Consider the following 14382-nt stretch of genomic DNA (forward strand, 5'->3'; position numbering starts at 1 on the left):
CCTCGGTTCGGTTACAAGTCCTGACTTGTACTGCCTGACCTAGTCGAATCGGGTGACGGGTTCAGGCCAAACCCAACCTACACTGACCCATGCACACCCCTAAATGCAACACCCTGCAGGGCATACACGGACTGTCGATCTCAGCAATGAATGGTTGAGATATGGTTTTTAATTTTGACCAGTAAGAAATTATTATTACCGGTCAAAATTGATTTTTTAATTTGATCGTTGATTGATGAGATCGACGGTTGTGCGCTACACTACAACCCCCAGTAGGGCAAAGCACCCTACAGGATCTTGAGTCCTACAATCGGTATGCATAGTTAATTGTAAATCAAAGGGTAATAATGTCATTTACTTTAGACCAAAATGGTCTTTTAAAAGTAGTGTGAAGCAGTTGTTAGAGCATCTCCACTCCTTACTCAAATCTTGACGCAAACTCACATTTGAGTAAAAATCTCCCAAAACCCTTCTCCACTCCTTACCCAAACCTATACCAAATTTACTCAAATTTAGACTCAAATTTGGTTAAACTTCAAACCCTCACTCAAATTTTTGAAGGCAAATTTCATACCTTTAAATTTACAATATTGCCGTTAATGAAGTTTTTACTCAATTTGTGCATATTTGTGTTTGGGTTTGAGTTTACCCATTGGAATACACAATATCAAATCAAGTTTTTATCCAAATTTTTACTCAAATTTAGGTAAAAATCTGAGTAAGAAGTGGAGATGCTCTTATACAATATTGCTATTAGTACCGAACCCAACTTGTACATAAAATGTACATCGGCTTGAGGCCCATTTTTGGGTCTTACACGAATAATCCAAATCGTCGATTAACTTTAAAATAAAATTTTAAGCGTCAGTACAAAAAAATTATTTTCATTGGATATGTGTAGGTGATTGATCCAATTTTTCAAGTTTCATTCATAACTTAATGTGAATGAAACCTGAAAAATTGGATCAATTGCTTACACATATCTAATAGAGCTGATTTTTTGCAGAAACACTCGAAAAAAGAATTTAACATTAATGTACAGTTTGTAATATGTTCGTGTGAGATCTAAAAGTGGGCCTTACAAGTCGATGTACAAGAGAGAAACTTCTTTACGGAGGGTACGGTAATTTTTTTTTATGAAAGTGTATTGCAATAGTCCAAAAGTGTTTTGAATGGTCTGGATGTTAATGAAACACTTTACCGAAAAAGTTTCATTAATATCGGGACCGTCCAATGCCAAAACACATGACTGAGATCGTTCAGATCCACAAATGACTTATTCAGAGCTCCTCCTTGAATAATCCAATCTTTTCTTCTTCTTTTTGTCATTCGCTTACAGGATCGAACCCTGCCTATGTGTATTAGAATATATAAGGAAAGTCAACTGGACTTCATCCCACTTGCAAATAACCCAATCTCGATGTACAATTATATGTAGTAGTGTAATTTTGGTTCAGTATTAGAGCATCTCCAACCAAGCTCTAAAACACAAGAATAGAGAATAAATGTGACATATTAAGGATATGTTTTGAAATTTCTTCTCTCTTCTCGCACTTTATAAGAGAATCTTGGAGGGACCTACTTTTTAGAGATCAATGCTTTGTTTGGATTGTTTTTTGAAAAAAAATTCTCAACTCAAAAAACATTCATTACTCCTGCTTTCAATCATTACTCACCTCTATCTCCAATTATTATTCTAATTTCTTTTTATATTTCTCTCAAATTATTACTCTCATTTTTCTCTCCACTCATAACCTACAAAATTTCTCAAAATTTTATTTCCAAAATGAAAGTAGGGTCTCTATTTCCTGAGACTCTAAACCAAATCTCTAAAAAGAACCATATTTCCTCCAATATTTTCTCACACCCTCCAATATTTTTTTATAAAGTGAAAAAAGAAAATAATTTACAAAATTTCTCCTCTCAGTATGTAACATTCATTATCTATTTTTGTGTCGCAGAGGATCAGTCGGAGATGCTTTTATAGCAGGTCACTTTGTCTGTCTTGACAGCAGAGAAAGGAGGTACTAGTTCAGAAACTGGTGTGTGGTAAGAGGAAGGAACCGGAAAACGAGAGAGAGAGAGAGAGAGAGAGAGAGAAGCATCCAGTTTGGAACGCCATGGCGAGGTGCACTCAGGACCAGCGCCGCCGCCGCCCCGACGATCACCATCGTCGTCTGCCGAACGACGTGTTGATCGACATCCTCACGAGGCTGCCGGTGAAATCGCTACTCCGATGCAAGTGCGTCTGCAAGAACTGGTACGACCTAATCCAAAACCCTAGCTTCGCACACGCTCACTTCCGCCTTCAGAAGCTCCAAGACAAAGGTCGCATCTTCTTCCAGTATTTAAGGTTCAGGTTCGTTGATGACGATACCAGTAAATACCGTTACGCCCTATTCCCTGACGAAACCCTCGCGAGCGATGCATGTCACGATATTGATTTCCTAGAAACTCCCCCTTTAGCGTTCATTTATGGTCCCGTAAACGGCTTGTTTTGTGTAATGAATAATGATCATCGTTTCATTATCTGGAACCCCGCCATTAGAGAATTCAGAATACTCCCCGACCACCTGGAATTTCCGCCCAATCTTGATGTGGTAAACCTGTGTAGTATTTTCTCGGGAATTGGATTTGGGTTCGACAAGGCAACTGACTACTACAAGGTGGTTCTAATCCGTCATTTTAGGGTAAAAGACACGCCTGTGGTTAATGATATAAGTGTTCATGTGTATTCCTTAAGTACTAATACTTGGAGACATCTCAACTGTCTCGATTATCTGTCGCCTGAATATTTGCGGCGTTGTTCAACTTGTTCTGGGAACGGAGCATACTCGGATGGAGTTTATTACTGGTGGGCTGGTACTGGGATCCTTGCATTTGACATGGGCAATGAGGTTTTTCGAGTGATATCTGTTCCTTTTATTCTTCCAGTAGAGTTTGATAAATGTGATGTAAAACCATACAATGGTGACCGTATTGCTCTGTATCAATTCAAAGGTTTCCCTGAGAGTGGACTAGACAAATATTGTGACATCTGGGTGATGGAGGAGGAGGGCAGTTGGATCAAACAGTTTAGTGTTGGACCAATTCCTTGTAGAGCTTTCCAACAGGGGGTTTGGAAGAACGGCGAGCTTCTTTTCCTCAAGCTTATTCAGGCTTCTTACGACCGTCGTTATGTTTTTCAGTTGGTCTTGTACAATCCATGTACTCGAGAACTCAGGTATCTTGGACCTGCAGAGGATTTTATTGGATATCAAGCTCTTGTTTACCACGAAAGTCTAGTATCCGTTAACGGTACGAAGGGCAAATTGTCTGATTCAAGCGTAATACTTCAGTAATCAATTGGAGCCCAGAATCCCACACTTTGATCCATGACCTGATATGAAAACATAACATAGAAACTTTGTTCATAGACTTGCTGTGACTTCCCATTGATCGGCTTGCAATTGGTTCCAATTTCCGTTAGTATTGTGTATGCAATGATGCTGGAGTTTACCTATGTACGGTTATTTTAATCTAATGTGTTGCTAGGTACGATTCTGGTTCTTGCTTCTGAGTTCTCCTCGCTGCGGATCATGTTTTATTATATTTATCGTGACTCGTGAGGCTAATGGGGTAGCTGACTCATTAGCCAAGCATGTTGCAACAACTCAAGGGCGTTTTATTTTATATAGTAGTGCACCTGAGTTTTTGTTGGAGACTTTGTGTATTGATCAGCTCGGGACAGTAGTCCCCATTTTGTAAACGTGTATCAGACTTGTTACTCTTTTGTATTATTAATATAAGTTAAGCTGTTCGGTTTCAAAAATAAAAATAAAAAAATCTAATGTGTTGCTATGTCTTCCCTAAATGTTTTATTTAATGGCCTTTACTCATTTATGGTTCTGATTAGTAGTATAAAAGATTATCTGGCTGATAATGTTTCTAGACATTACTGCATTGTTTCTTAAATCTAAACCTTACAACAAAGATTGAGTGATGGGAAGATGCAAAGAATGCATTCCAATTGAATTTACCATACAGTCGGAATCTGTAGGTCCTTATGGTTTCAGCACTTTGGGTTCTAAATTGCAGAATATTCTTACACTTTATTAAAGCCCTAAATCAGAGACATAAATTTATTTTATCGAAGGCCCCGATCGATCATCTTGTATGACTATGGCGAGATTCAAGACATAGGAATTCTTTATTTTGTTGAATATACTTTAAAGCTAAGATCTGCCATATTCAGTTATCAGCTTTCTTGAATCATTTTATATGCAATAAAAATTTCGCAACTATTCTGTTCTTTATATTCTTTGATTGCCCTCCAATGATATGCCTAGAGAGCAGTGATCTCAAGCTGTTTTGGTTGTGGCGTGACTTGGGAAGCATGTGACACCGAGTATTGTTGCATATACCCCTTCTAGTTAACATGGGGTAAGACTATTCAAAGGTTGTAAGGCAGGGTGGGCATTCAGGCCAAATTTAAAAGCTATGTCTGCCATGACAAAATTGAAAAGCGATGCTTTCCCCTAGCAATTTTTGTGCAGCGCAGCCATCCTTGATTGAGGTCATATTTTTGGTGATGTGTACATCAAGGTGGGGTACCGTCCTCTAGTCTTGTGTTAGTTTCATCAGAAATCTAGCTATAAGAGAACTTCTTATACATGAATATCTGTGTATCCATGTATTGAACATTTTCTAATTTAGTCTTTTTGCCAGCAAGAAATAAATGGAAATCCAAGATTCTATTTTCTAGCGAAATCCCGACCTCTCTTATAGCCACTTGATTAAAATCTCCCTTGGCACTCACCATGGCAGAGATGGTCTTCACACAAGTGCAGCCAATGATTTTCCTGGTTTTTTAGGAGACTCAGGATTTGGGCGGTTGCCCAGTAAAGAATCAAATATACTATCATGCGGAAAATTAGCACCATAAGAGCTTCAGAAAAAACGTATTATACTTCAACTAGTACCAAATCATCCCTTCCATACCAACCTTTGGAGTATAGTTTGACCCAATCTAATGAGCTTACATAATTTTGTACATCCGTATGTGTAACAATAACTGTAAGTCTTGGGAAACAAAAAAAGTAACCAAAGAATGTTGTATAAAAAGATTGCTATTTAGGCCGATTCTTTGTGCGGACACATCTAGAAGTTCACTTCCCTGAAGTCCCTACCCTTCCACAGTAGAGGACGTGACACGTTCTGGAGTTTATTTTTTAGTTGAAGTGATTGGTGTCTCTCAGTGTACATCTTATACTCATTTCCTTCTAGTTTGACGAGGATACACTTATTCATGTTTGTACAGCATAAGTCGTTTGAGTTTATGTTCCTTGGATGAGCCGATTTAGTTGAGTGTTAATATGCGCTCAGTAATACCTTACTATGTTTCAGTGACCGTTTAGTACTTGATGGCAAGGAATTTATGTTTCTGATATAGGTAAGCCAAATGGTATTACTGGCTGATCAGTTTTGGTAGGGTTCTTAGTTACTCTGCAATCATGGTCACTGACTCACTGTTTTGTCTTATGGACCCGCTAACACGTGTACCTTGATGCACGGACACTTGTTTCTGTGCATGTCCAATACTTCTGAGATCAGTTCGGGTCCCTGCAGACTTATTTAAATTGCATCTCATATTTTCTTAAGAAAAATCGTACATGCAGATTGCAAATGCCGCGGATCTCATGGACAATTATTAGGTTTTTAGCTAATGAGTACGACGATTGTGACTATCAATGCAACAAATATGCTATTAATTACTACTTCAAGGAAGATGAACCAGTTAGGGAGTTTGCGTGTCCCTTGTTTGATTAGCTAGAATTTGCTAGGTGTGCAAAAAAATGTTCGATCATTGTAACATTGAGCTTCTGCCGGTGGAGGAGATCGACTGTAAGAGACACCACACGGTGGTGCAAAGGACTGCAGGATGACTTGGCTGGCTTTGGTTTCTAAATATGTAATACAAAATCAAGGTATATCCAAAACGAACTTATATACTAGAGATGTTTCCAATTCTTTGTTTTCTTTTCCTTGGAAGTATCAAAGTTGGAACCTTTCAATTCTTGTTGTTTTGTTGTCAGTATTCTGATTATATGGCACTTGTGAATTGTGATGTCAAAATTTTCCTGTGTTATAGCAAGAAAGTAAAAGCTATGTAATCATGCTCATATGGGTTGCACAAGAAAATTAACTTTCTGGCACTTTCTACTATTTTCAGGCTAATCAAATGCGGAAAAGTTTCAGTTTTGTCTTTTTCTCGCATTCTTCTCCATTTCACTCTAATCAAACGTAGATCTGCAACATACTTCATGGAACTAGTGTACATGCCAAATGCATGGTTACTTTCCCGCCCGGAAGATATGTTACCCAATCCAGGTCTTTCGTTTTGTGATGGTATCCTAAGTTAGACACCGATCGCTTACTCATTTTGCACATAAGCTGTAAACTTTGTCATGCAAGAACACATCAAAGTTCTGTTGTATTTCTTTTCTCCTTGAACATAGGAGTGTAAAAACGTTATTCAAATACATATTCTGAAACCATTTGCTGAACTGCTTGAACAAATCCTAGGAATCTGTTCTTGTCCTTTCTTATCCTTATTAGGAGACTTCCCTCACCAACATACCCTTGAGGTTGATCCTCCTAAAATCCTTGTTATCTCCCGCTGTAGATTTCTGTCATTTGCATTTGTGTCCTAATGTTATGAGAAAAATGTTCTGAGCAAGTTGGGGTGTTAACGTAACAGAGGATAAGATGTTTGTTATGCATTTTTCTTTGAATGTCAGTTCAGTTTTCTTGTGATACTTCGGAATGGAATAATTATCTCACACTTAATTATAGACATGCATTTTAATTTCTTTCAACAGGTTTGGTCTTCAGTGAATACTTGCATATTGGACTAGTTCTTTCATTTAAAGAGGTTAACGACGAGGAACCACTTTTTCCAGCTGTATCACTTCTTAACCTGAACAAAGTAAGTTGCCTTTTTTCTTTTTAGCTGTGTGTCCTTTCTTCATGTGATATTTTGTATCTGTAATAGACATCAAATACTGCTGAGAAGTGTAATTTGAAGTTATAGCTGATTGTTCCTATGATGGCACACTTGGGGTCTTTCTATAGCAACCGAGTGTCAGAAAATAAACCCTGCATACTGCATAGTATTGCTGACTTGCTGCAATGGATGGTATGGTTAAAACTTGGAGTGTAACAATTGTAAGTCTGATTAACTTGTCTGATTTTAGAGACTACAATTTTTTCTGCGTTCTATACAGTCTGTTGTACAGCTACTGCATTTCACTCCCTGGGACTGATAGTGCGCATTAGCTTCCCATTTGCTCAAACATTTAATGATGTCTTTAGTCATTTTTGCCTTTTGCTTCTGTACTATTTTAAATCTCAGCCATCCACTCTTGAGATTTGAAACTTCTTCAATTGATTCTCCTTTGGCATCAAACGAAGAAAACTTTCTTGGGTATCCAGGCCCTTGTCACACTTATACTCAAATTCAGTCGGTTTTTTGTGCTGATTTTTATTTATATCCCCGTGTAGAACTTCTTATATTCAATCATTCAATCCCACTCTTTGCCTAAGGGATGGAGTTGAATTCCGAAATGATTGGCTTTAGTACATGCTATGTCTTTTCTCGGAATTGATTTTAGTTTCGTATTGATTTCCTTTGATCGACCTTTACAACTCAGTATTTACAAATGGTACCATTTACCCTTAACTCACTTTTTACCGGGAAAGGAAAAGTTTTGGAAAATGCAAAACTTATATGTGGAAGACAAGAAATGTTGAATGGTATCATTTTGATATGTAATCTTTTTTCAAAGGAGGATTACATGCCATGATATTCTGCAGTGTAGTATTGTCTTTGGCTGCAACCTGATAATATGTTGGTATATATTTACTGTTTGGGAGTTAGCAATGTGTGAGAGCAGTTTTGAATTATTATAGACAGTCTGGAACATGGTTTCTTGATCGAAATTCCAGACTGTGATTCGTTCATCTGGAATGAAGATGAAAAGTAGGGAATTGTTTTTCTGCAAATTCTTATGCATTTTGGCTTTTTCCAGTCATAGTTGGCAGTACTATCAGGAGAAGCCGAGGATGCTGCTGCTGCTATTGTGGCTTGGCTGCAGCTGGGGACCAAACTCTCTGATGTGGTTCCAAACAAGAGTGATGCACTTGCATTGTTTGACCTCTTCAGAGATGAAGGCTACATTTTGACCGAGCATGAGGGAAGATTTTGTGTATGTACATCCCTACCTTTGTTCCCAATTCAGTCTTTCTTTTGTTTTCTTGGATATCTCTCTCCTTTTCTAGGATGACGTTTTGTTGCAGGGAGATATATGAACTACAGAAACGATCATGCAACAAGGAAAAACACAAACAATAATGGTTTAGAGAAACGCTCTCTAGACTCTTTTCATTCAATAATAATCAATAACTCTCCTAACCTGAAGGCTTACAACTTATTAAATAGGAAGAAACCCCTAACCCTAATTGATTTGCCCAAAAGGAAGCCAAATCAATTAATTAATAGAAATTACCAAAAACAAAAAATTGTACTTAACTAGGAAATCAAATACAAGAAAGAAATATAAGGTTGCCAAAACAAGCGGCAACTAAAACGGAATTTCCTAACAAAACAATAAACTCAAAATAATGCATAATTAATATATAATCTTCATATTTCTGTTTTGCATCACGTTTACTAGTATATAAAGTCTTCATGATTTATGGGTAGAGATTCGGTAGATTCATAGATTATGATGTTCTAGCGCATCCAAACAGTTGAGTTTGCTCCCCTTCCAGTGAGTAGGCTAGCAAGTGTTTCTAGAAATCACAGTTACGGAATTTTGATGACCCCCAGTAGTTCTGGTCCTGGAAGAATATATACATCCTAAGATTATAGGGCTAATCACTTTGGGCAGACCGAAATATAGCCAATTTATTCAAGGTTCTACTGCTTTTTTACTGTTCAAGTATCTTCTCCTTCTCTCCCAATCTTGCAAAACGCACGAGAAGCAGTTTATGAAATAATGAACGCAATAGTGAATTTATTGGTTGTCAATCTCAAACGAGAAGCAGTTTATGTGGTGGGTTTCTTGCCATTAGATATTTTCAACTTCGTTCTTCCAACTGAAGCTGTTGAAATGTTATTGACCACTAAACACTTTCCCTGTGAAAGTTAAAAGAATTGAGTGGTTGACAAATATTTAACTCCATCTTTTTGCTATCCTTTATTTATTTTGAGCTTTTTCGTAAAAGGGTCAAAGTGAAGATGGCAAAAAAAGAGTCAAAAATCAGGAGGCCTGTAAAATCCACAAATTAAACACCTTTAGGTTAAAGATGTATTTTGTCATTTCAAAATTTTGGGACCTTGCATCAGTCAATAAATGACTAACATGATGACGTTGGTGAAGATTTATTTTTTTCCTTTTGTCATTTGTTTACCTTTTTTTCATAAGCTTATGATAGGAAGAGCAAAACTCACTACTTATTGCCATTTTGAATTTAGCTCTGTGGTTGAATTTAATGTTCAAAGAAGGCTCCTTGCCACCAGACATTCTCAAGTCAATGTTCCATGTCAGCTAGCTGCATTGGCAAGAGAAAAATTCTGGAATCAAAACAAGGAGGTTGTTTGATGACTGCAGACGAGGGGGAAAGCCGCAAATATCACTGGACTATGTTCTAAGGGAGTTCAACCATGTCAAAAAGGACGGTGAACTAGTGGGTTGGTCGGTCGATGGTCTCATTGCAAGGCCTTTGCCTAACAAAATTCGTCCTGGAAACCTTTCCTCTGCTGTAATATGTTGACCTAAATATGCAGAAAGAAAGCATGCGATCACCCAGGTAGACATTTGCAAGCAAATAAATAAGGGAAGGAAATCCCTTCCTATGCTGCAAGAAGTGGCTTCAGCCAAGGGGAAAGATGGAAGGGAGAAGTCGAAGTTTGTGGGACAAGACTAGAACACCCTTGGTGGATGGAAGGACCACGAAGATGTGTACTGATAATTGGAACTTGCAGGTCCGCTGGCGGGAGTGGACCTGGGGGAGGGTTGCAACTTAAACTTTCCAAATGATTAGCTGCTAATTTCAGAACAATATTCATTCATTGTGTGCTACCGTGGTGTTTGTCTAGGTCTCAGAAAAGTTCCCCATTGAATTTTTGAGAGAGTTGATGAAATGTTGCACGAGGTCGTGGAAAAACTTCTCTTGCAATGTTAGCTTGAGTTTACGAAAAGAGAATATTCAGTAGCAATCGGGTTCACTAATTGGATTCTGCCTCCTGGATACTGATCATTCTTGTTGTATTAATATAGTTTTCATTGAGGAAAATTGAGATTCAAGGCACTTCCTAACGAAACAAATATTTTTCTGCAGTGTTAATTTGTTCCAAAAAAAAAAAAATTGTTTCCTACCATTGTATTACGAACTTACAACAGCCATGACTTGTATGCACTGAAGTTGCCGTGCATTCAAAAAATTTCCTCTGCTTATTGGAGTGCTAAATCCGCTTTTTAAGAGATGAGGAATCAGGCGAAAAAAAATCGACCAACCACGAAGAGTGGTAGCCTTGTTATTCCAGGCTTACTTCTAAGTTGTTTCGGTGGTCAAGAGGTTCCAAGGTCGTGAGATCAACGGCTCTTCAAACTTTGGCCTCCTACGAAACCAACCCGACTATGCTCTACTAGCCGTTTGTAAGGCGGTAAAAGATCGCGCAGCAGCAGAACGACTGCTTTCGAACGGGGTATGCTGGGCTTGCGGGAGACTGCAAGGCCCACGTGGATTGGACCAGTTAAGCCCTGGGGTGTTTTCCTGAGGCTATGAATTTGTGGATTGGGAATGAGTTGTCGGTGGCCTCATTCCATAGGGATCATTATGAGAATCTGTATGCTGTTGTTACGGGGGAGAAGCATTTCCTTCTCCTTCTGCCTATGGACGTCCACCGGATGTACATCCGAGACTAGCCTAATGCTCAGTACCACTACTCAAAGGTCTGTCTGTTATATAGTACATATACTGTATATGATATAGTAGTAGACGTATACGGATATTTATGTGTAATTTTTTCTTTCTCCCATGCCTGTTTGATTGGATGAATTTGTCGTGGAATTAGATTGCAAATACTGGCATTTTTGGTGGTTGAACGAAACAAATTGATGAAATTTTTAGATGTCTATTGAACAAGTTTCCAAACATAGATGGTTTGTTTGTTTTGATGAGACTGATAGTGAATGGATAATAATTTCACCAGATATCGCATCAGAATAATTGTCATATGTTAATAATACCACATCTGCCAGACTGTGTTCCTCACTTTTCGGAATTATATATTTGATGGATGTTAATCCGGGCCAAAATAGTTATGTGGTCATTTTGGATGTATAGTCCAATCCGAAATTCATATCCAGTGAAACAAATGGCGACAGAACATATAATAGATTGGGATGTATAAAGATGTCTGGTATTGTCGTAGGTTCATTCACACTCAGTCTGTAATCAAATATGGTTTTAACTACGAAAGATATCTCTAGTGTCATTGTCATTAGTCTGTTCAGTCAAACATGGCTTTAAGTACTAGAGATTTTGTTCTGATTTGCAGAACAGTGGAGAGTTCAAATTGGAGCTTGAAGATCCAGTGAGATATGTGCCTTGGTGCAGTGTGGATCCTTAGCCGTCCCCGGAGAATAGGGAGATGGACAGGTCGAAATTTCCATTGTACTTTGATGGACCAAAGCCATTTGAAGGCACAGTAAAGGCTGCGGATATTGTGTACTTGTAAGTTGTAAGCTTTATTCTTCGTGGTTAACATTCTTGTTCCTACTTAAATGAACTCTGGATTTGTTCAGAGGTTCTGAAAGTTGGCCCTGGTAATGAAACTGTAATTGAGAAGCTGATTGACATGTCACCTTGCATACCAAATTCAAAACGTTGACACCAGAAACGAAGAATTGATGAGATGTGGTATGACAATGTAGGTCAGTCAGTTACATTCTAGCTACAATATTAAGATATTGTGCTGCAAATTTGAATTTAGTTTTGAGTTTAACTGTTTAAGTCACTCCAAAGAACTTCAACTCCAGGCTCCAGCAGATAAGTGATAACTACGGCTTATAGATTTGTGTTTTCAAAGTGAAACTATGAAAAAATGAGTTAGGGGTTGCTGAAGGACAGAATCGTGAAGGTTTTTGCTTTAATGCATTAATTCAACGGGTCTTGCTAACCACCACCCATTAGGCAATGGATAATATGTATATAATGTCAAACAAGTTGGAATTTCGGTACACATCTCATGGTCATGGATGGTAATACAATTTCACGGCTATCAAATCACTTTTCTCGGATATTGATACATCTTTTACGCAATATCTGCAGCCCTAAGGGTTGCGGTTAGGACTTTCGTAATTCAATTGCCTGGCGAGTGTCCTTCAATTTAAATTTGCACCTTTTTTAGGGGTAATCATTGGATACTGTACGTTGGTTATTTGGCCTTCTAACAAGTTTGGAGTGTAAAATGCTGTTTTCTATTTAATGTTCCGCTTATTAGGGAAATTGCCATCTTTGGTCTTCAGATTTGTTCCGGTAGCATAAAATCTCCAACTTGTTTCTGAATATATTGATGGATAGTTGGATAAAATGATGCTGAATTTCTGGAGTTTTTGCAGGCCAAGTATGTGTTTCATCATGTTAGACAAACTCCAGACAGCAGAGGAAGCACTATCGCAATAAACTACTGTAATTAGAACTTTAAGCTTCTTCTGTTGGTGTGATTCTAAAGGAGTATAAGAAACTGAAGTCCATTTTATCTGGCTATGATATGCAGTTCGATATGAAATATGCCTACTTCGACTTCTTGCAATTCGGATAAAATAAAATAAAAAACTTCTTCCAATCAATTCCTCACCCCTCAATATCGCCGCATGATCAGGTGCTGCATGAAATGGGATGTGTTGAATCATCTTCAGATACTTCTATTTTCATTCAGGGGATGAACTAGATACCAATGCCGACGAGAGGGTGAATGTGACTGATTAAAATGGTGACAGCGACGGAAAATGAACACTAACGCGGTACCAAAGGTTGTTTATTCTTTGAGGAGCTCTCGTTGAGAACATGCAAAGGCAGGAACAGCTCTAATGTTTGCATTGATTTTTGAACAAGTTTGAGGAGAATTTGGCCTGACCATATGATGATCAGTAGTGAACTGCCCTTTGAGAGGCTTTGCTTCGTAAATTTCTCAGTAGGTTGAGTCACCTGAAACTTAGATTCATACGGTTTAAAAGAAGCACCACAAGCATGGTCTTGTTTCAGCAAGACAGAAAGATCAAGGGTAGTTCCCAGACCGGGCTTCGGCTTGTTGCTGCGGGTTTATTTTGCAGAGTCCTTGTTTCTGTGACAGAGCTATTTGATTGAAAAGAGTGGTGTCTGTGTTCAGGTGATATGATGTTGTGTTACTTTGTTGAGCCCCTTACCCAAGCTTCACAAGGTTCTGCCACTGAAAAAAAGTCTCTCTGTTGTACCAAAAGTTAAAAAGAGTGTCTTGATTAGAAATGGAATTTTCAATTCCTCTTCATAAATACCATGACTATCACAGGGCATGGGCTTCTGTGGTATGCTAGTAGTAGGTGTCTATTTGTAAATAGTGGATCTTGATTAAGGATTGGAATATCACAGCATTTTCTGCAAATCATTGTCTATTTTTGTTTGTTTTGGTGCAGTTGTTAGTTGTTACCATCAAAGCCTTGGCAAAATGGACACATTCTTTTTTGAGGAGCAAGGACACATTCTTGTTTCTTTAGCAATGGCGCCCTTTAATCAGATCAACAAAGTAGTGCATTTATGTATATGTAAAAGAAAAAAATTGAACTTTCCTCCATCCATCAGAAGACATCAATGTGAAGGAAGTTTTTAGCTCTCTTTTTCTATAACCACACCCCCTTTTCATCTTATAACGTGAATTTGCAATGTTGTCCTTCCAAGTGTGAAGGAATATACAGCTGAAAGGTTAATTTTATAAATTCCCGTAGCAAGATGACAGAAAAGGGGAGTGTATAAATCAATTATCGACAAAAAATATGGACAATTTATAATTATGTTCAGAATAGAAGGAAAGTATTACCCGCCAAAAAAATCATAAAAGCATTTTCTACCACCAAAAAACTTTATCTGTTTGGAACATGTGGAAAGGAAAGGAAAAGAAAGGAAAATTAAAATTTTTTCCTTTCCATTGTTTGGTTTGAAGAGAAAGAGGGAAGAAAATAAGAATTTTAAGGGTAGTGAATAGTAAACTTTCCCTCCCATTTTCCTCTCATTTTCCTTCCCTTTTATTTTCTTTTCTTTTCCTTTCCTTTTCCAAGGTTCCAAACAGAGCCTAAGGAA

General features: G+C 38.0%; 1 protein-coding gene and 2 long non-coding RNA genes across 5 annotated transcripts; all 3 read left to right on the top strand.

Annotated features, from left to right (window-relative positions):
* Positions 1 to 1968: 1968 nt before the first annotated feature.
* Positions 1969 to 3523, top strand: LOC131308557 (putative F-box protein At2g02030). Its single transcript, XM_058335502.1, has one exon. The coding sequence runs from the start codon at positions 2121 to 2123 to the stop codon at positions 3339 to 3341; it is 1221 nt and encodes a 406-aa protein (XP_058191485.1). The 5' UTR covers positions 1969 to 2120; the 3' UTR covers positions 3342 to 3523.
* A 1474-nt stretch (positions 3524 to 4997) lies between these two features.
* On the top strand, positions 4998 to 10711 carry LOC131308560 (uncharacterized). Of its 2 annotated transcripts, none has more exons than XR_009194476.1 (3): positions 4998 to 6967; positions 8070 to 8250; positions 9518 to 10711. It is a non-coding gene; the product is annotated as an uncharacterized LOC131308560 (long non-coding RNA). The 2 variants fall into 2 exon arrangements; XR_009194475.1 differs by having other exon boundaries at positions 5029 to 6967; positions 9591 to 10711.
* Positions 10712 to 10723: 12 nt separating this feature from the next.
* LOC131308559 (uncharacterized) lies at positions 10724 to 13690 on the top strand. Of its 2 annotated transcripts, none has more exons than XR_009194473.1 (3): positions 10724 to 10997; positions 11606 to 11781; positions 12669 to 13690. It is a non-coding gene; the product is annotated as an uncharacterized LOC131308559 (long non-coding RNA). The 2 variants fall into 2 exon arrangements; XR_009194474.1 differs by having other exon boundaries at positions 12989 to 13690.
* The last annotated feature ends 692 nt before the right edge of the window (positions 13691 to 14382 follow it).

The sequence above is a fragment of the Rhododendron vialii genome, chromosome 11a (genome assembly GCF_030253575.1).
Source record: "Rhododendron vialii isolate Sample 1 chromosome 11a, ASM3025357v1".
In the NCBI taxonomy this organism is placed as follows: Eukaryota; Viridiplantae; Streptophyta; class Magnoliopsida; order Ericales; family Ericaceae; genus Rhododendron; species Rhododendron vialii.